This window comes from Somniosus microcephalus, unplaced genomic scaffold (genome assembly GCF_052327205.1).
Source record: "Somniosus microcephalus isolate GS21.2 unplaced genomic scaffold, FLI_Smic_1.0 unresolved_chr4, whole genome shotgun sequence".
Taxonomy (NCBI): domain Eukaryota; kingdom Metazoa; phylum Chordata; class Chondrichthyes; order Squaliformes; family Somniosidae; genus Somniosus; species Somniosus microcephalus.
The window spans coordinates 53639734-53662532 of NW_028225182.1; the positions used below are offsets into that span (position 1 = coordinate 53639734).

At 57.0% G+C, this 22799-nt stretch overlaps 1 protein-coding gene across 2 annotated transcripts in view; it reads left to right on the top strand.

Moving 5' to 3' along the window:
• mpdu1b (mannose-P-dolichol utilization defect 1b) overlaps nt 1-22799 on the top strand; it is a 79279-nt gene that overhangs the window by 20925 nt on the left and 35555 nt on the right. Inside the window, exons 3-7 of one of the 2 annotated variants that reach the window (XM_085977578.1) lie at nt 699-831; nt 2221-2306; nt 6689-6807; nt 8273-8383; nt 12368-14376. In XM_085977578.1, the coding sequence (XP_085833704.1) occupies nt 699-831; nt 2221-2306; nt 6689-6807; nt 8273-8383; nt 12368-12490 (572 nt within the window). In that variant the 3' untranslated portion in view covers nt 12491-14376. Of the gene's footprint in view, nt 1-698; nt 832-2220; nt 2307-6688; nt 6808-8272; nt 8384-12367; nt 14377-22799 lie in introns of those variants that run through there. The other variant, XM_085977579.1, reaches the window with a different exon arrangement.

Below are 22799 nucleotides of genomic sequence, written 5' to 3' on the forward strand. Positions count from 1 at the left end.
CGCTCCTTAAAACCGAACTCTTTGACCAAGCTTTTGGTCACCTGCCCTAATATCTCCTCATGGGGCTCGGTGTCAAATTGTGTCTGATAATCGCTCCTGTGAGGCGCCTTGGGACGGTTTACTACATTAAAGACGCTGTATAAATGCACGTTGATGTTGTTCGATACAAGCCGCGGTTTTGTTTATTCATTCACGGGATGTGGGCGTCCCTGGCAAGGCCCGGCATTTATTGCCCATCCCTAATCGCCCTCGAGAAGGTGGTGGTGAGCCGCCTTCTTGAACCGCTGCAGTCCGTGTGGTGAAGGTGCTCCCACAGTGCTGTTAGGGAGGGAGTTCCAGGATTTTGACCCAGCGACGATGAAGGAACGGCCGATATATTTCCAAGTCGGGATGGCGTGTGTGACTTGGAGGTGGCGGTGTTCCCATGCGCCTGCTGCCCTTGTCCTTCTAGGCGGGTTTGGGAGGTTCCGACGCTCCCTCTGCCCTTGCTGGACTTGTGTACCTTTCAGGAACGTTGGTTACGTGGAGGGAGGATTCTTGGGGTGGTGTGCGGTGTGGCAGGGATGGGCGAGGGGGGTCTGTGCCGGTCGGAGGGGGGCAATCGGGGGCACTGCGTCCGTGGCCTGCGCGCCAAGTGCCCCCCCCTCCCCAGTCGCTGAGCAGAGCCTCCCAGTGACTTTATTTCTGTTCTCTTCCAGTTAAACTACCTCAGATTTTTAAGATCCTGAGGGCCAAGAGCACAGCAGGCCTGAGCTTCCAGTCCGTGCTGCTGGAGATGCTGTCCATCACTGGCTCCATGGTTTATGGTATCCGGAACCATTTTCCTTTCAGGTACCTGTAACTCCGCTTCACATCGAGTCTACAGCACAGAAACAGGCCATTCGGCCCCACCGCTCCGTGCCGGTGTTTCTGCTCCACACCAGCCTCCTCCCACCCCTCGTCATCTCACCCCATCACCGTATCCTTCTATTCCTTTCTCCCTCGTGTGTTTATCCAGCTTCCCCTTAAATGCATCTCTGCTATTCGCCTCAACCACTCCCTGTGGTAGCGAGTTCCACATTCTCACCACTCTCTGGGGAAAGAAGTTTCTCCTGGATTCCCGATTGGATTTATTAGTGACTGTCTTATATTGATGGCCCCTCATTCTGATCTCTTTAAGCAGAGCAGCAAGAAAGTCTCACATTTCTCCAGCGCCTTTCACCACCTCAGGACGTCCCAAAGCGCTTTACAGCCAATGAAGTTCTTTTTTGGAGTGCAGTCACTGTTGTAATGTAGGAAACGCAGCAGCCAATGTGCGCACAGCAAGCTCCCACAAGCAGCACTGTGATAATGACCGGATCATCTGTTTCAGTGATGTTGGTTGAGGGATAAATACTGGCCCCAGGTCTCCCCTGCTCTTCTTCCAAATAGTGGCCGTGGGATCTTTTACTTCCACCTGAGAGGGGAGACGGGGCCTCGGTTTAATGTCTCATCCGAAAGACGGCACCTCCAACAGTGCAGCGCTCCCTCAGTACTGCCCCTCCAACAGTGCCGCGCTCCCTCAGTGCTGCCCCTCCAACAGTGCGGCGCTCCCTCAGTACTGCCCCTCCGATAGTGCGGTACTCCCTCAGTACTGCCCCTCCGACAGTGCGGCGCTCCCTCAGTACTGCCCCTCCAACAGTGCAGCGCTCCCTCAGTACTGCCCCTCCAACAGTGCCGCGCTCCCTCAGTACTGCCCCTCCGACAGTGCAGCGCTCCCTCAGTACTGCCCCTCCAACAGTGCAGCGCTCCCTCAGTACTGCCCCTCCAACAGTGCCGCGCTCCCTCAGTACTGCCCCTCCGACAGTGCGGCGCACCCTCAGTACTGCCCCTCCGACAGTGCGGCGCTCCCTCAGTACTGCCCCTCCGACAGTGCGGCGCTCCCTCAGAACTGCCCCTCCGACAGTGCGGCGCTCCCTCAGTACTGCCCCTCCGACAGTGCAGCGCTCCTTCGGTACTGGCACCGGGAATGTTGGCCTGGATTTTGTGCACAAGTCTCTGACGTGGGGCCTGAACCCACATCCTTCTGGCTCTGGCGAGAGTGCGACCTCTGAGCCACTGACTGACGATCGATTGTGGGCCGGCGTGGCGTGCGTGTCTCAGCCCCTCGCCAGGCCGCCCGCTGATCCACGGGCTGGGTGGGGGGGGATCGTAGTCATGTTGTGAACCGCTCACTCTGTCTCCTCTACCCTCTTCACACAGCACCTGGGGTGAGGCGCTCTTCCTGATGCTGCAGACCTTAACCATTGGCCTCCTCATTCAGCACTACGGTGGCAGGACACAGAAAGGTACCGTCCCGTCGCGGCAACGCGCTGCTCCGCGGCTGCAAGGCGTTCTGTTGGGTCACACAAGAACTTAAGAATTAGGAGCAGGAGGAGGCCATACGGCCCCTCGAGCCTGCTCCGCCATTCAATAAGATGCAGGTGCAGCAGGCGGTTAAGAAGGCAAATGGTATGTTGGCATTCGTAGCGAGAGGATTCGAGTACAGGAGCAAGGATGTCTTGCTGCAGTTGTACAGGGCCTTGGTGAGACCACACCTTGAGTATTGTGTGCAGTTTTGGTCACCTTATCTGAGGAAGGATGTTCTTGCCATGGAGGGAGTGCAGCGAAGATTCACCAGACTGATACCTGGGATGGCAGGAATGACGTATGAGGAGAGATTGGGTCGATTGGGCTTATACTCGCTGGAGTTTAGAAGAATGAGAGGGGATCTCATTGAAACTTATAAAATTCTAACAGGACTGGACAGACTAGATGCAGGAAGGATGTTCCCGATGGCGGGGGAGTCCAGAACCAGGGGTCACAGTCTAAGGATAAGGGGTAAGCCATTTAGGACAGAAATGAAGAATAATTTCTTCACCCAGAGAGTGGTGAACCTGTGGAATTCTCTACCACAGAAGGCAGTGGAGGCCAATTCATTAAATATATTCAAGAAGGAGTTAGATATATTTCTTAAGGCTAAAGGGATCAAGGGGTATGGGGAGAAGGCAGGGACAGGGTACTGAGTTTGGATGATCAGCCATGATCTCATTGAATGGCGGAGCAGGCTCGAGGGGCCGAATGGCCGACTCCTGCTCCTATCTTCTATGTAAGATCACGGCTGGTCTTCGATCTCAACTCCACTTTCCCGCCCGATCCCCACATCCCTCGATCCCCGAGAGTCCAACAATCTATCGATCTCGGCCTTGAATATACTCAACGACGGAGCCTCCACAGCCCTCTGGGGCAGAGAATTCCACAGGTTCACCGCCCTCTGAGTGAAGAAATGTCTCCATCTCAGTCCTCAATGGCCGACCCCTTATCCTGAGACTGTGACCCCTGGTTCTAGACTCTCCAGCCAGGGGAAAACAGCCACTCAGCATCTACCCTGTCCATCCCTGTAAGAACTTTATATTACGTAACATTACGTGGCGCTACGCAGTTCTTGCATTTTTCACCAAAAAAGGATCGAGCCGAGAATTATTTCAACGGTGAAAAGCTAGGAACAGTGGCGGTCCAAAGAAATTCAGGGGTCCATGCGCACAGATCACTGAAAGGTAGAGCTCAGGTACAAAAATATAATGAAAAAGGCTAATGTAATGTTAGCCTTTATAACTGGAGGGCTGGAATATAAAGGGATGTTCTACTGCAGCTGTACAAAGCCCTGGTTAGACCACACCTGGAGCACTGGGAGCAGTTCTGGGCCCCACACCTTAGGAAGGATGTACTGGCCTTGGAGAGAGTGCAGCGCAGGTTTACCAGAATACCAGGGCTCCAAGGGCTAGATTGAGGAGAGATTACAGAAACATAGAAACATCGAAGATAGGAGCAGGAGTAGGCCATTCGGCCCCTCGAGCCTGCTCCGCCATTCAATGAGATCATGGCTGATCATCCAAATTCAGTACCCTGTCCCTGCTTTCTCCCCATATCCCTTGATCCCTTTAGCCTTAAGAAATATATCCAACTCCTTCTTGAATATATTTAATGAATTGGCCTCCACTGCCTTCTGTGGTAGAGAATTCCACAGGTTCACCACTCTCTGGGTGAAGAAATTCCTCCTCATCTCTGTCCTAAATGGCTTACCCCTTATCCTTAGACTGTGACCCCTGGGTCTGGACTCCCCCGCCATTGGGAACATCCTTCCTGCATCTAGTCTGTCTAGTCCTGTTAGAATTTTATAAGTTTCAATGAGATCCCCTCTCATTCTTCTAAACTCCAGCGAGTATAAGCCCAATCGACCCAATCTCTCCTCATACGTCATTCCTGCCATCCCAGGTATCAGTCTGGTGAATCTTCGCTGCACTCCCTCCATGGCAAGAACATCCTTCCTCAGATAAGGCGACCAAAACTGCACACAATACTCAAGGTGTGGTCTCACCAAGGCCCTGTACAACTGCAGCAAGACATCCTTGTTCTTGCACTCAAACCCTCTCGCTACGAAACTAGGCTCGGATTCCCTGGAATATAGACGGTTAAGATGTGCTTTGATTGAGATTTTTAGGATTTCGAAAGGAATTGAAAGGTTAGATAGAGAGAAACTCTTTCTGCTGGTCGGGGAGTCTCGGACAAGGGGACATAATCTTAAAGTCAGAGCCAGGCCGTTCAGGAGAGATGTTAGGAAACACTTCTTCACACAAAGGGTGGTGGAAGTGTGGGACTCTGTCCCACAAAGAGCACTAGATTCTAGCTCAGTTAACAATCTTAAATCTGAGATCGATAGATTTTTGCTAGACTAGGGTATTGAGGGATACGGAGCCAAGGTGTTTAAATGGAGTTAGGTCACAGATCAGCCATGTTCTCATCGAATGGCGGAACAGGCTCGAGGGGCTGAATGGCCTGCTTCGATCCTGAGTGTTGCAGCAAATTATGTAGAATTTTACAGCACAGAAATAGGTCCTGCTCATCGACTGTGGGGCATCGCGGCCAGTCTGGACCCGGTCCTGCTCATCGACTGTGAGGGGCATCGCGGCCAGTCCGGATCCAGTCCTGCTCATCGACTGTGAGGGGCATCACGGCCAGTCCTGCTCATCGACTGTGAGGGGCATCGCGGCCAGTCCTGCTCATCGACTGTGAGGGGCATCACGGCCAGTCCTGCTCATCGACTGTGAGGGGCATCGCGGCCAGTCCGGACCCGGTCCTGCTCATCGACTGTGAGGGGCATCGCGGCCAGTCCGGACCCGGTCCTGCTCATCGACTGTGAGGGGCATCGCAGCCAGTCCGGACCCGGTCCTGCTTGTCGACTGTGAGGGGCATTGCCGCCAGTCCACACCTGGTCCTGCTCATCGACTGTGAAGGGCATCGCAGCCAGTCCACACCCGGTCCTGCTCATCGACTGTGAGGGGCATCACGGCCAGTCCTGCTCATCGACTGTGAGGGGCATCGCGGCCAGTCCTGGTCATCGACTGTGAGGGGCATCGCCGCCAGTCTGGACCCGGTCCTGCTTGTCGACTGTGAGGGGCATCGTGGCCAGTCCTGCTCATCGACTGTGAGGGGCATCGCCGCCAGTCTGGACCCGGTCCTGCTCATCGACTGTGAAGGGCATCGCAGCCAGTCCACACCCGGTCCTGCTCATCGACTGTGAGGGGCATCACGGCCAGTCCTGCTCATCGACTGTGAGGGGCATCGCGGCCAGTCCTGCTCATCGACTGTGAGGGGCATCGCCGCCAGTCTGGACCCGGTCCTGCTCATCGACTGTGACGGGCATCACAGCCAGTCCATACCCGGTCCTGCTCATCGACTGTGAGGGGCATCGCGGCCAGTCCTGCTCATCGACTGTGAGGGGCATCGCAGCCATTTCGGATCCAGTCCTGCTAATCGACTGTGAGGGGCATCGCGGCCAATCTGGACCCGGTCCTGCTCATCGACTGTGAGGGGCATCGCGGCCAGTCCGGACCCGGTCCTGCTCATCGACTGTGAGGGGCATCACGGCCAGTCCAGACCCGGTCCTGCTCATCGACTGTGAGGGGCATCGCGGCCAGTCCTGTTCATCGACTGTGAGGGGCATCATGGCCAGTCCTGCTAATCGACTGTGAGGGGCATCGCGGCCAGTCCTGCTCATCGACTGTGAGGGGCATCGCAGCCAGTTCGGAACCAGTCCTGCTAATCGACTGTGAGGGGCATCGCGGCCAGTCCTGCTAATCGACTGTGAGGGGCATCGCGGCCAGTTCGGATCCAGTCCTGCTAATCGACTGTGAGGGGCATCGCGGCCAGTCCGGACCCGGTCCTGCTCATCGACTGTGAGGGGCATCGCGGCCAGTTCGGATCCAATCCTGCTAATCGACTGTGAGGGGCATCGCGGCCAGTCCGGACCCGGTCCTGCTAATCGACTGTGAGGGGCATCGCGGCCAGTTCGGATCCAGTCCTGCTAATCGACTGTGAGGGGCATCGTGGCCAGTCCTGCTCATCGACTGTGAGGGGCATCGGGGCCAGTCTGGACCCGGTCCGCAGTGACCCCGCACACACTATCCAGCAGAGCCGGACTTGAGCCCACGACCTCTCGACCCGGGGGCGAGAGTGATACCCATTGAGCAGCGGCCCGCACCGCTGACCCGTGGCCGAGCGGCGACGGCTGGGGTTAAAGCAGCCTCGCCCTCCGACCTGTGCTTCGGACCGCGAACAATCTCCCCTGCGGATCAGCGAGCGTGCTGCTTTATAAACGGTTCGCTTCACTCTCGCTCTTTCCCTCCCACAGGTGTGCTATGTCTGCTGGTTTATTTCACACTGGTTGGACTTTTGCTGTCACCTTTGACCCCTCTGATGGCCGTGACATTGCTGCAGACTCTCAACATGCCAGCGGTCATCTTCAGCCGGGTAAGAACCAATCGCGTTAGTCCGAGCAGCCTTCATTTCGACCACGCCATTCACCACAGGGTATCCCAAAGCTCTTTACAGTCAATTAAGTACTTGTTTTGAAGTGTGGTCACTGTTGTAATGTAGGAAACGCGGCAGCCAATTTGCGCACAGCAAGCTCCCACACACAGCAATGTGATAGTGACCGGATCATCTGTTTTAGTGATGTTGGTTGAGGGATAAATATTGCCCCAGGACACCAGGGAGAACTCCCCCTGCTCTTCTTCGAAATAGTGGCCGTGGGATCTTTTACGTCCACCTGAGAGAGCAGACGGGGCCTCGGTTTAATGTCTCATCCAAAAGACGTCACCTCCAACAGTGCGGCGCTCCCTCAGTACTGCCCCTCAGACAGTGCGGCGCTCCCTCAGTACTGCCCCTCAGACAGTGCGGCGCTCCCTCAGTACTGCCCCTCCGACAGTGCGGCGCTCCCTCAGTACTGCCCCTCCGACAGTGCGGCGCTCCCTCAGTACTGTCCCTCCGACAGTGCGGCGCTCCCTCAGTACTGCCCCTCCGACAGTGCGGCGCTCCCTCAGTACTGTCCCTCCGACAGCGCGGCGCTCCCTCAGTACTGCCCCTCCGACAGTGCGGCACTCCCTCAGTACTGCCCCTCCGACAGTGCGGCGCTCTCTCAGTACTGCCCCTCTGACAGTGCGACGCTCCCTCAGTACTACCCCTCCGACAGTGCGGCGCTCCCTCAGTACTGCCCCTACGTCAGTGCGGTGCTCCCTCAGTACCGCCCCTCCGACAGTGCGGCGCTCCCTCAGTACTGCCCCTCCGACAGTGCGGCGCTCCCTCAGTACTGCCCCTCCGACAGTGCGGCGCTCCCTCAGTACTGCCCCTCCGACAGTGCGGCGCTGCCTCAGTACTGCCCCTCCGACAGTGCGGCGCTGCCTCAGTACTGCCCCTCCGACAGCGCGGCACTCCCTCAGTACTGCCCCTCAGACAGTGCGGCGCTCCCTCAGTACTGCCCCTCCGACAGTTCGGCGTTCCCTCAGTACTGCCCCTCCAACAGTGCGACGCTCCCTCAGTACTGCCCCTCCGACAGTGTGGCGCTCCCTCAGTACTGCCCCTCCGACAGTGCGGCGCTCCCTCAGTACTGCCCCTCCGACAGTGCGGCGCTCCCTCAGTACCGCCCCTCCGACAGTGCGGCACTCCCTCAGTACTGCCCCTCCGACAGTGCGGCGCTCCCTCAGTACTGTCCCTCCGAATATCCTCACTGTCCCGGATTTGTATGATGCATGGGTGATGTTCCAGAGTCGGATTCTCCTGATGGTACCCGCCCGGCACAGGTCCGCATGTCCAGGGCGAGGGTGGGCGTCTGGTGGGAGTGTTTAATAACAGGGTCTGACCATGGAGGTGTGGTGGGTATTCTGTGGGCCAGGGACTGATTGAATCTCCTGCTGATGTCGATATTTTGCTCCTGCAGTTGATTCAGATGCTGACTAGCTATCAGAACGGACACACGGGCCAGCTCTCCGCAGTCACCGTCTTCCTCCTGTTCGCTGGCTCGCTCGCTCGAATCTTCACCTCCGTGCAGGTCAGTTTGTTCTTCGATTCTTCTAACACCCGTCCCCAACAAGGCACTGACCCCCTGCCCCCGACACACGCTCACTTACATTCACACTCACTCGCACTCGCATTCACACTCTCACACTCCCACTCCCACTCCCTCCCATTCCCTCCCACTCCCTCCCACTCACACGCACTCACACGCACTCACTCACACTCACACCCACTCACACCCACTCTCACTCTCACTCACACTCACTCACACCCACTCACACTCACTCACACCCACTCACACTCACTCACGCCCACTCACACTCACTCACGCCCACTCACACTCACTCACACCCACTCACACCCACTCTCACTCACACCCACTCTCACCCACTCTCACTCACTCACACTCACTCACACCCACTCACACTCACTCACGCCCACTCACACTCACTCACACCCACTCTCACTCACACCCACTCTCACTCACTCACACTCACTCACACCCACTCACACTCACTCACACCCACTCACACTCACTCACGCCCACTCACACTCACTCCCACTCACTCACACTCACTCCCACTCACGCTCACTCACACCCACTCACACTCACTCACCCCCACTCACTCACACTCACTCACTCCCACTCACTCCCACTCACTCACACGCACTCACACTCACACTCACTCACACCCCACGCACTCACTCACACTCACTCACACTCTCACTCACTCACTCCCACTCACTCACTCCCACTCACACTCACTCACACGCACTCACACTCACTCACACTCACTCACACCCACACGCACTCACACTCACTCACACCCACTCACACTCACTCACACCCACTCTCACTCACTCACACCCACTCACACCCACTCACACTCACTCACACTCACTCACTCACACTCACTCACACCCACTCACACTCACTCACCCCCACTCACTCACTCACACCCACTCACACTCACTCCCACTCACTCACTCTCACTCCCACTCACACTCACTCACACTCACTCACACCCACTCACACTCACTCACTCACTCACTCACTCACACCGACTCACACTCACTCACTCCCACTCACACTCACTCCCACTCTCACTCACACTCACTCACTCCCACTCACTCCCACTCACTCCCACTCACTCCCACTCACTCCCACTCACACCCACTCACTCCCACCCACTCACACTCACTCACACTCGCTCACTCACACTCACACCCACTCACACCCACTCACACTCACTCACACCCACTCACACTCACTCACACTCACTCACTCACTCACACTCACTCACTCACACTTCCACTCACTTTCACTCACTCACACTCACTCCCACTCACTCACACTCACTCCCACTCACACACTCCCACTCACTCACTCACACTCACTCCCACTCTCACTCGCACATTCAAACTCACACTCTCACACTCACTCACACTCACTCACTCCCACTCACTCTCACTCACACTCACTCACACTCACTCACACTCACTCACTCTCACTCACTCACTCTCACTCACTCTCACTCACACTCTCACTCACTCACACTCACTCACACTCCCACTCACTCACACTCCCACTCACTCACACTCACTCACACTCACTCACTCACACTCACACTCACTCACACTCACTCTCACTCACTCTCACTCTCTCACTCTCACTCTCTCACTCTCACTCACACTCACACTCACACTCTCTCACTCTCACTCTCTCACTCTCACTCACACTCACACACTCACACACACACACACTCTCACTCACACTCACTCCCACTCACTCCCACTCACTCTCACTCACACTCACTCACACTCACTCTCACTCACACACTCACTCACTCACTCACTCACACTCACTCACACTCTCACTCTCACTCTCTCACTCTCACTCTCACTCACACTCACACTCACACACTCACACACACACACACACACTCTCACTCACACTCACACTCACTCCCACTCACTCTCACTCACACTCACTCACACACACACACACACACACACACTCTCACTCACACTCACACTCACACTCACTCCCACTCACTCTCACTCACACTCACTCACTCACTCACTCACTCACACTCACTCACTCACTCTCACTCACACACTCACTCACTCACACTCACACTCTCTCTCTCACTCTCTCACTCTCACTCTCTCACTCTCACTCTCACTCACACTCACTCACTCACACTCACTCACACTCACTCACACTCACTCACTCTCTCACTCTCTCACTCTCACTCACACTCACACTCACACACTCACACACACACACACACTCTCACTCACACTCACACTCACACTCACTCCCACTCACTCTCACTCACACTCACTCACACTCACTCACACTCACTCACACTCACTCACTCTCACTCACACACTCACTCACTCACACTCACTCACACTCTCACTCTCACTCTCACTCACACTCACACTCACACACACACTCTCACTCCCACTCACTCCCACTCACTCACTCACACTCACTCACACTCACTCACACTCACTCACTCTCACTCACACTCACTCACTCACACTCACACTCACTCACACTCACTCACACTCACTCACTCTCACTCACACTCACACACACACTCTCACTCACACTCACTCCCACTCACTCACTCACACTCACTCACTCTCACTCACACTCACTCACACTCACACTCACTCTCACTCCCACTCACTCCCACTCCCACCCACTCACACTCACTCACACTCACTCACACTCACTCACACTCACTCACACTCACACACTCACTCACTCTCACTCACACACTCACTCACTCACACTCACACTCTCACTCTCTCTCACTCTCACTCTCTCACTCTCTCACTCTCTCACTCTCACTCTCACTCACACTCTCACTCTCTCTCACTCTCTCACTCTCTCACTCTCACTCTCACTCACACTCACACACACACTCTCACTCCCACTCACTCCCACTCACTCACTCACACTCACTCACACTCACTCACACTCACTCACTCTCACTCACACACTCACTCACTCACTCACACTCACTCTCACTCCCACTCACTCCACTCACACTCACTCACTCACTCACACTCACTCACATTCACTCACATTCACTCACACACTCACTCACTCACACTCCCACTCCCACTCACACACTCACTCACACTCACTCACACTCACTCACTCACACTCACTCACACTCACACACTCACACACACACACACTCTCACTCACACTCACTCCCACTCACTCCCACTCACTCTCACTCACACACTCACTCTCACTCACACACTCACTCACTCACTCACACTCACTCACACTCACACTCTCACTCACACTCACTCCCACTCACTCTCACTCACACTCACTCACTCACTCACTCACTCACTCTCACTCACTCACTCTCACTCACTCACACTCACTCTCACTCCCACTCACTCACTCCCACTCACTCCCACTCCCACTCACTCCCACTCACTCCCACTCACACTCACTCACACTCACTCACTCACTCACTCACTCACACTCACTCACATTCACTCACACACTCACTCACACTCCCACTCACACTCACTCACACTCACACTCACACTCACACTCACTCACTCACTCACTCACTCACACTCACTCACACACAGTCACACTCACTCACACTCACTCACTCACAGTCACTCACACTCACTCACTCACATTCACTCACACACTCACTCACTCACACTCACTCACTCACACTCACTCACTCACACTCACACTCCCTCACTCTCTCTCACTCCCACTCACTCTCACTCACTCCCCCTCACTCCCACTCACTCACTCCCTCTCTCTCTCTCTCACTCTCTCTCACTCTCACTCACTCTCACTCACTCGGTATTCAGGAGCTCCGTGCTGTATCCCCACCAGCAGGTTCTGAACCAGAGGTGAGGGGTCAGTGTGCTAACCCGCCCTTGACACTCTGTTCATGGTCTCTTGCCCCACGGCCCCCCGACAGTGACCGTTGGTTATTCCTTGTGTTTCCCTCCCCAGGAGACGGGCGACAGTCTGATGATTCTCACCTACGTGGTCTCCTCCTCCTGTAACGGGATCATTGCCGCCCAGCTGCTGTATTACTGGACCGTTCCGACCGACAAAACCAAAAAAGCAGAGTAACCCGGGCAACCCAGTACCAAAACCGCCCGCAGAACCCAGCTCATTACTGCACCTACCTCGCTTTCACTCACAGCACTGGGCCTGGAGACTGGGCCCCAGAATCATCGCCTTCTCGCCCCAGAATCAGCTTCTCCACACGGACTCTCACTGGGGTACAGTTCCACAGACACTGACTCTCACTGGGGTACAGTTCCACAGACACTGAATCTCACTGGGGTACAGTTCCACAGACATTGACTCTCACTGGGGTACAGTTCCACAGACACTGACTCTCACTGGGGGACAGTTCCACAGACACTGACTCTCACTGGGGGACAGTTCCACAGACACTGACTCTCACTGGGGTACAGTTCCACAGACACTGACTCTCACTGGGGTACAGTTCCACACACACTGACTCTCACTGGGGTACAGTTCCACAGACACTGACTCTCACTGGGGTACAGTTCCACACACACTGACTCTCACTGGGGTACAGTTCCACAGACACTGACTCTCACTGGGGTACAGTTCCACAGACACTGACTCTCACTGAGGTACAGTTCCACAGAAACTGACTCTCACTGGGGTACAGTTCCACAGACACTGACTCTCACTGGGGTACAGTTCCACAGACACTGACTCTCACTGGGGTACAGTTCCACAGACACTGACTCTCACTGGGGTACAGTTCCACAGACACTGACTCTCACTGGGGTACAGTTCCACAGACACTGACTCTCACTGAGGTACAGTTCCACAGAGACTGACTCTCACTGGGGTACAGTTCCACAGACACTGACTCTCACTGGGGTACAGTTCCACAGACACTGACTCTCACTGGGGTACAGTTCCACACACACTGACTCTCACTGGGGTACAGTTCCACAGACTCTGACTCTCATTGGGGTACAGTTCCACAGGCACTGACTCTCACTGGGGTACAGTTCCACAGACACTGACTCTCACTGGGGTACAGTTCCACAGACACTGACTCTCACTGGGGTACAGTTCCACAGACACTGACTCTCACTGGGGTACAGTTCCACAGACACTGACTCTCACTGGGGTACAGTTCCACACGCACTGACTCTCACTGGGGTACAGTTCCACAGACACTGACTCTCACTGGGGTACAGTTCCACAGACACTGACTCTCACTGGGGTACAGTTCCACAGACACTAACTCTCACCGGGGTACAGTTCCACAGACACTGACTCTCACTGGGGTGCAGTTCCACAGACACGGACTCTCACTGGGGTACAGTTCCACAGACACTGACTCTCACTGGGGTACAGTTCCACAGACACTGACTCTCACTGGGGTACAGTTCCACAGACACTGACTCTCACTGGGGTACAGTTCCACAGACACTGACTCTCACCGGGGTACAGTTCCACACACACTGACTCTCACTGGGGTACAGTTCCACATACACTGACTCTCACTGGGGTACAGTTCCACAGGCACTGACTCTCACTGGGGTACAGTTCCACACACACTGACTCTCACTGGGGCGCAGTTCCACAGACACTGACTCTCACTGGGGTACAGTTCCACAGACACTGACTCTCACTGGGGTACAGTTCCACAGTCGTGGGCCATGGATCTCAGCCGATGGGGGGGGGGTGTGGCTGCATCTATTCTCAGTATTGCTCTGCAATGGGTGTGGGGAATGAGTCGGGAGGTGGGTGGTTCCTGCTCCTGATCCCTATATTTGGTGAACGCACCCACCCTTTCCTGCTGGAAGGTGATGGGGTGGGGGGGGTTAGATCAGGATGAGGGCTGCTTTGGGCATGGTTGCGATGTACCTCGTCGTCAAATATCCTGCCAGCTGACTGTCGCCGCAGCACTGATCAACGCCTTGGGAGGAAAGAGCCATGGGGTGTGGGGGGAGAGGAGAGGGGGGCAAGTGAGGGAGGGAGAATGAGTCGGGGAGTCAATGAGGAGGGAGGGCAAGTAGGGGGCGAGTCGGTGAGTGGGGGGAGGGGGCGAGGGGGGGAGGAGGGCGTAGGAGACAAGGGGGAGAGTAGAGGGCGAGTGGGGAAGGGGAGGGAGGGTGAGTGGGGGGGAAGGGGAGTGGTGAGTGGGAGGGGAGGGTGAGTGAGGGAGTAGGAGACGAGGGGGAGAGTAGAGGGCGAGTGGGGAAGAGGGGGAGGGGGAGTGGTGGGGGAGGGGGAGTTGGGGTGGTGAGGGAGGGAGGGGGAGGAGGGAGTAGGAGACGAGGGGGAGAGTAGAGAGCGCGTGAGGGGGTGGGGGGAGGGGAGGGTGAGTGAGGGGTGGTGTGTGAGGGGGAGTGGGCGAGGGAGGGTTAGGATGGGAGGGTTGGGGGGGTGGTGAGGGGGAGGGAGGGTTGGACACATTCCTATCCGGTCAGCCTGGGTCCAGGGAGAACGCTCCCACTGTGGGACGGGAGGGGGAGTGAGGGGTGGTGAGGGGAGGGGGTGGTGAGGAGGGGAGTGGGTTAGGGGAGGCAGGGGGAGTGAGGGGTGGTGAGGGGAGGGGGTGGTGAGGAGGGGAGTGGGTTAGGGGAGGCAGGGGGAGTGAGGGGTGGTGAGGGGAGGGGGTGGTGAGGAGGGGAGTGGGTTAGGGGAGGGAGGGGGAGTGGGGAGCGCTCCCACTGCGGGACGGGAGTGGGGGGTGGGTGAGGGAGGGGGAGTGGGGAGCGCTCCCACTGTGGGACGGGAGGGGGAGTGAGGGGTGGTGAGGGGAGGGGGTGGTGAGGAGGGGAGTGGGTTAGGGGAGGCAGGGGGAGTGAGGGGTGGTGAGGGGAGGGGGTGGTGAGGAGGGGAGTGGGTTAGGGGAGGCAGGGGGAGTGAGGGGTGGTGAGGGGAGGGGGTGGTGAGGAGGGGAGTGGGTTAGGGGAGGGAGGGGGAGTGGGGAGCGCTCCCACTGCGGGACGGGAGTGGGGGGTGGGTGAGGGAGGGGGAGTGGGGAGCGCTCCCACTGTGGGACGGGAGGGGGAGTGGGGGGTGGTGAGGGGAGGGGGTGGTGAGGAGAGGGGTGGGTTAGGGGAGGGAGGGGGAGTGGGGAGCGCTCCCACTGTGGGACGGGAGGGGGAGTGGGGGGTGGTGAGGGGAGGGGGTGGTGAGGAGAGGGGTGGGTTAGGGGAGGGAGGGGGAGTGGGGGGCACTCCCACTGTGGGACGGCGATTAACACTTCCACGTCCTCTCGCTATTATGTGTGACAGAGAAAGACGACGTTTGCTCTCGAGGTCGATGTCTAGAGATTAATTGTGATTAAACCTGATTTTATCGCCTGTCTACAATTCCTGTCGGCGCCATGTTTCCCAACACAGGCCGGCGGAGGGGCAAATAATGAATGCTGCTTTAATTACAGCCCAGTCTCTGTGCAAACTAATCTTACTGTTTAATCTGTATATATGTGGAAATAATTGGGTCAAATTCTGAATGAATGGGGGATTCGGGCTGCAGTACCACTGTCTGCCCGTGGGCGGCGCTGCAGAGCCGGTTACCGTTGCAGCGCCACCTGCAGGCCGCTGCTGGCACTGCAGTAGTTAAAGGCAAGTTGAAAATGTCAATAACTCGTTAACCAGTGGGCAAAGCAATCAGATATTAAAGTTATCTTGTGTCACAACAACTCGCATTCACACAGCGCCTTTAATGTAGTACAACGTCCCAGGGCGCTTCACGGGAGCGATTATCAGACACAATTTGACACCGAGCTACAGAGATATTAGGACAGGTGAGCAGGTGAAAAGATTTACCAGAATGGTACCGGGGATGAGGGACTTCAGTTACCTGGAGAGGCTGGGGTTGTTCTCCTTGAAGCAGAGAAGGTTGAGAGGAGATTTGATAGAGGTTTTCCAAATATATATTCAAGAAGGGATCGGTCCTTGGACCCCAGCTATTCACAATATATATAAATGATCTAGACGAGGGAACTAGATGTAATATCTCCAAGTTTGCAGACGACACAAAGCTGGGTGGGCGTGTGTGCTGTGAGGAGGATACCGAGAAACTCCAGGATGATTTGGACAGGTTGGGTGATTGGGCAGAAGCGTGGCAGATGCAATATAACGTAGATAAATGCGAGGTTATCCACTTTGGTGTCAAAAACAAAAAGGCAGACTATTATCTGAATGGCAATAGATTAGGAGAAGGGGAAGTGCAACGAGACCTGGGTGTCCTTGTGCACCAGTCGCTGAAGGTAAGCATGCAGGTGCAGCAGGCGGTGAAGAAGGCAAATGGTATGTTGGCCTTCGTAGCGAGAGGATTCGAGTACAGGAACAAGGATGTCTTGCTGCAGTTGTACAGGGCCTTGGTGAGACCACAGCTTGAGTATTGTGTGCAGTTTTGGTCGCCTTATCTGAGGAAGGATGTTCTTGCCATGGAGGGAGTGCAGCGAAGATTCACCAGACTGATACCTGGGATGGCAGGAATGACGTATGAGGTGAGATTGGGTCGACTGGACTTATACTCGCTGGAGTTTAGAAGAATGAGAGGGGATCTCATTGAAACTTATAAAATTCTAACAGGACTGGACAGACTAGATGCAGGAAGGATGTTCCCGATGGCGGGGAGTCCAGAACCAGGGGTCACAGTCTAAGGATAAGGGGTAAGCCATTTAGGACAGAGATGAGGAGGAATTTCTTCACCCAGAGAGTGGTGAACCTGTGGAATTCTCTACCACAGAAGGCAGTTGAGGCCAAATCATTAAATATATCCAAGAAGGAGTTGGATATATTTCATAAGGCTAAAGGGATCAAGGGATATGGGGAGAAGGCAGGGACAGGGTACTGAATCTGGATGATCAGCCATGATCTCATTGAATGGTGGAGCGGGCTCGAGGGGCCGAATGGCCGACTCCTGCTCCTATCTTCTATGTTTCTATGTCTATATCTGGACCGAGTAGAGAGAGAAACTCCCCATTGGCGGAAGGGTCGAGAAGCAGAGGACACAGATTTAAGGTGATTTGCAGGAGAACCAAAGGCAACAGGAGGAAAAACTTTTTTACGCAGCGAGAGGTTAGGATCTGGAATTCACTGCCTGAAAGGGTGGTGGAGGCAGATTCAATCACTGCTTTCAAAAGGGAATTGGATAAGTATCTGAAGGAATAAAATTTGCAGGGCTACGGGGAAAGGGCGGGGGAGTGGGACTAGCTGAAGTGCTCTCGCAGAGAGCCGGCACGGGCTCGACGGGCCGAGTGGCCGCCTTCTGTGCTGTAACCATTCTAGGATTCTATGGCCAAAAGCTTGGTCAAAGAGGGAGGTTTTAAGGAGGGTCTTAAAGGAGGAGAGAGAGGCGGAGAGGTTTAGGGAGGGAATTCCAGAGCTCGGGGCCCAGGCAGCTGAAGGCACGGCCGCCAATGGTGGAGCGATGGAAATCGGGGGATGCGCGAGAGTCCAGAATTGGAGGAGCGCAGAGATCTCGGAAGGTTGTGGGGCTGCAAGAGGTTACAGAGACAGGGAGGGGCGAGGCCATGGAGGGATTTGAAAACAAGGATGATAATTTTGAAATCAAGGCATTGCCGGACCGGGAGCCAATATAGGTCAGCGAGCACGGGTGGGGGGGGGGGGTGATGGGTGAACGGGACTCGGGGCGAGTTAGGACACGGGGCAGTGAGCACGGGGTGATGGGTGAACGGGACTGGGTGTGAGTTAGGACACAGGGCAGTGAGCACAGGGGGTGATGGGTGAACGGGACTGGGTGTGAGTTAGGACACGGGGCAGTGAGCACAGGGGGTGATGGGTGAACGGGACTGGGTGTGAGTTAGGACACGGGGGCAGTGAGCACAGGGGGTGATGGGTGAACGGGACTGGGTGTGAGTTAGGACACGGGGCAGTGAGCACAGGGGGTGATGGGTGAACGGGACTGGGTGTGAGTTAGGACACGGGGCAGTGAGCACGGGGTGATGGGTGAACGGGACTGGGTGTGAGTTAGGACACGGGGCAGTGAGCACAGGAGGTGATGGGTGAACGGGACTCGGGTGTGAGTTAGGACACGGGGCAGTGAGCACAGGGGGTGATGGGTGAACGGGACTGGGTGTGAGTTAGGACACGGGGCAGTGAGCACAGGGGGTGATGGGTGAACGGGACTGGGTGTGAGTTAGGACACGGGGGCAGTGAGCACAGGGGGTGATGGGTGAACGGGACTGGGTGTGAGTTAGAACACGGGGCAGTGAGCACAGGGGGTGATGGGTGAACGGGACTGGGTGTGAGTTAGGACACGGGGCAGTGAGCACAGTGGGTGATGGGTGAACGGGACTCGGGGCGAGTTAGGACACGGGGCAATGAGCACAGGGGGTGATGGGTGAACGGGAATGGGTGTGAGTTAGGACACGGGGCAGTGAGCACAGGGGGTGATTGGTGAATGGGACTCGGTGTGAGTTAGGACACGGGGCAGTAAGCACGGGGTGATGGGTGAACGGGACTCGGTGCGAGTTAGGACACGGGGCAGTGAGCACAGGGGGTGATGGGTGAATGGGACTGGGTGTGAGTTAGGACACGGGGCAGTGAGCACAGGGGGTGATGGGTGAACGGGACTGGGTGTGAGTTAGGACACGGGGCAGTGAGCACAGGGGGTGATGGGTGAACGGGACTGGGTGGGAGTTAGGACACGGGGCAGTGAGCACAGGGGGTGATGGGTGAACGGGACTGGGTGTGAGTTAGGACACGGGGCAGTGAGCACAGGGGGTGATGGGTGAACGGGACTGGGTGTGAGTTAGGACACGGGGCAGTGAGCACAGGGGGTGATGGGTGAACGGGACTGGGTGTGAGTTAGGACACGGGGCAGTGAGCACAGGGGGTGATGGGTGAACGGGACTCGGGGTGAGTTAGGACACGGGGCAGTGAACACAGGGGGTGATGGGTGAACGGGACTGGGTGCGAGTTAGGACACGGGGCAGTGAGCACAGGAGGTGATGGGTGAACGGGACTGGGTGTGAGTTAGGACACGGGGCAGTGAGCACAGGGGGTGATGGGTGAATGGGACTGGGTGTGAGTTAGGACACGGGGCAGTGAGCACTGGGGGTGATGGGTGAACGGGACTGGGTGTGAGTTAGGACACGGGGCAGTGAGCACGGGGTGATGGGTGAACGGGACTAGGTGTGAGTTAGGACACGGGGCAGTGAGCACAGGGGGTGATGGGTGAACGGGACCGGGTGTGAGTTACGACACGGGGCAGTGAGCACAGTGGGTGATGGGTGAACGGGACTCGGGGCGAGTTAGGACACGGGGCAGTGAGCACAGGGGGTGATGGGTGAATGGGACTGGGTGTGAGTTAGGACACGGGGCAGTGAGCTCAGGGGGTGATTGGTGAATGGGGCTCGGTGTGAGTTAGGACACGGGGCAGGAAGCACAGGGGGTGATGGGTGAGCGGGACTGGGTGCGAGTTAGGACACGGGGCAGTGAGCACGGGGTGATGGGTGAATGGGACTGGGTGTGAGTTAGGACACGGGGCAGTGAGCACAGGGGGTGATGGGTGAACGGGACTGGGTGTGAGTTAGGATACGGGGCAGTGAGCACGGGGTGATGGGTGAACGGGACTGGGTGCGAGTTAGGACACGGCAGTGAGCACAGGGGGTGATGGGTGAACGGGACTCGGTGTGAGTTAGGACACGGGGCAGTGAGCACAGGAGGTGATGGGTGAACGGGACTGGGTGTGAGTTAGGACACGGGGCAGTGAGCACAGGGGGTGATGGGTGAACGGGACTGGATGTGAGTTAGGACACGGGGCAGTGAGCACGGGGTGATGGGTGAACGGGACTGGGTGTGAGTTAGGACACGGGGCAGTGAGCACAGGGGGTGATGGGTGAACGGGACTGGGTGTGAGTTAGGACACGGGGCAGTGAGCACAGGGGGTGATGGGTGAACGGGACTGGGTGTGAGTTAGGACACGGGGCAGTGAGCACAGGGGGTGATGGGTGAACGGGACTGGGTGTGAGTTAGGACACGGGGCAGTGAGCACAGGGGGTGATGGGTGAACGGGACTGGGTGTGAGCTAGGACACGGGGCAGTGAGAACAGGGGGTGATGGGTTAACGGGACTGGGTGTGAGTTAGGACACGGGGCAGTGAGCACGGGGTGATGGGTGAACGGGACTGGGTGTGAGTTAGGACACGGGGCAGTGAGCACAGGGGGTGATGGGTGAACGGGACTGGGTGTGAGTTAGGACACGGGGCAGTGAGCACAGGGGGTGATGGGTGAACGGGACTGGGTGTGAGCTAGGACACGGGGCAGTGAGCACGGGGTGATGGGTGAACGGGACTGGGTGTGAGTTAGGACACGGGGCAGTAAGCACAGGGGGTGATGGGTGAACGGGACTGGGTGTGAGTTAGGACACGGGGCAGTGAGCACAGGGGGTGATGGGTGAACGGGACTGGGTGTGAGCTAGGACACGGGGCAGTGAGCACGGGGTGATGGGTGAACGGGACTGGGTGTGAGTTAGGACACGGGGCAGTGAGCACAGGAGGTGATGGGTGAACGGGACTGGGTGTGAGTTAGGACACGGGGCAGTGAGCACGGGGTGATGGGTGAACGGGACTGGGTGTGAGTTAGGACACGGGGCAGTGAGCACAGGGGGTGATGGGTGAACGGGACTGGGTGTGAGTTAGGACACGGGGCAGTGAGCACAGGGGGTGATGGGTGAACGGGACTGGGTGTGAGTTAGGACACGGGGCAGTGAGCACAGGGGGTGATGGGTGAACGGGACTGGGTGTGAGTTAGGACACGGGGCAGTGAGCACAGTGGGTGATGGGTGAACGGGACTCGGTGTGAGTTAGGACACGGGGCAGTGAGCACGGGGTGATGGGTGAACGGGACTGGGTGTGAGTTAGGACACGGGGCAGTGAGCACAGTGGGTGATGGGTGAACGGGACTCGGTGTGAGTTAGGACACGGGGCAGTGAGCACAGGGGGTGATGGGTGAACGGGACTGGGTGTGAGTTAGGACACTGGGCAGTGAGCACGGGGTGATGTGTGAACGGGACTGGGTGTGAGTTAGGACACGGGGCAGTGAGCACGGGGTGATGGGTGAACGGGACTGGGTGCGAGTTAGGACACGGGGCAGTGAGCACAGGGGATGATGGGTGAACGGGACTGGGTGCGAGTTAGGACACGGGGCAGTGAGCACAGGGGGTGATGGGTGAACGGGACTGGGTGCGAGTTAGGACACGGGGCAGTGAGCACAGGGGGTGATGGGTGAACAGGACTGGGTGTGAGTTAGGACACGGTGCAGTGAGCACAGGGGGTGATGGGTGAACAGGACTGGGTGCGAGTTAGGACACGGGGCAGTGAGCACAGGGGGTGATGGGTGAACGGGACTGGGTGTGAGTTAGGACACGGGGCAGTGAGCACAGGGGGTGATGGGTGAATGGGACTGGGTGTGAGTTAGGACACGGGGCAGTGAGCACAGGAGGTGATGGGTGAACGGGACTGGGTGTGAGTTAGGACACGGGGCAGTGAGCACAGGGGGTGATGGGTGAATGGGACTGGGTGTGAGTTAGGACACGGGGCAGTGAGCATGGGGGGTGATGGGTGAACGGGACCGGGTGTGAGTTAGGACACGGGGCAGTGAGCACAGGGGGTGATGGGTGAACGGGACTCGGTGTGAGTTCGGACACGGGGCAGTGAGCACAGGGGGTGATGGGTGAACGGGACTGGGTGTGAGTTAGGACACGGGGCAGCGAGCACAGGGGGTGATGGGTGAACGGGACTCGGTGTGAGTTAGGACACGGGGCAGTGAGCACAGGGGGTGATGGGTGAACGGGACTGGGTGTGAGTTAGGACACGGGGCAGTGAGCACAGGAGGTGATGGGTGAACGGGACTGGGTGTGAGTTAGGACACGGGGCAGTGAGCACAGGGGGTGATGGGTGAATGGGACTGGGTGTGAGTTAGGACACGGGGCAGTGAGCATGGGGGGTGATGGGTGAACGGGACCGGGTGTGAGTTAGGACACGGGGCAGCGAGCACGGAGGGTGATGTGTGAACAGGACTGGGTGTGAGTTAGGACATGGGGCAGCCGAGTTTTGGAGGAGCTCAAGTTTACGTAGGGTGGAATGTGGGAGGCCGGTCAGGAGTGCGTTGGAATAGTCGAGTCTAGAGGTGACAAAGGCTCAGATGTGGGTTTCAGCAGCGGTTGAGCTGAGGCAGGGGCGGAGCCGGGCGATGTTACGGAGGCGGAACTCGGCGGTCTCGGTGATGGAGCGGATACGAGGTCGGAAGCTCAGCTCAGGGTCAAGTAGGACACAGAGGTTACGATCGATCTGGTTCAGCCACAGACATTTGCCAGGGAGAGGGATGGAGTTGGTGACCAGGGAACGGAGTTTGTGATTGGGGACCGAAGACAACATCCACCCAGGTTTATACCCT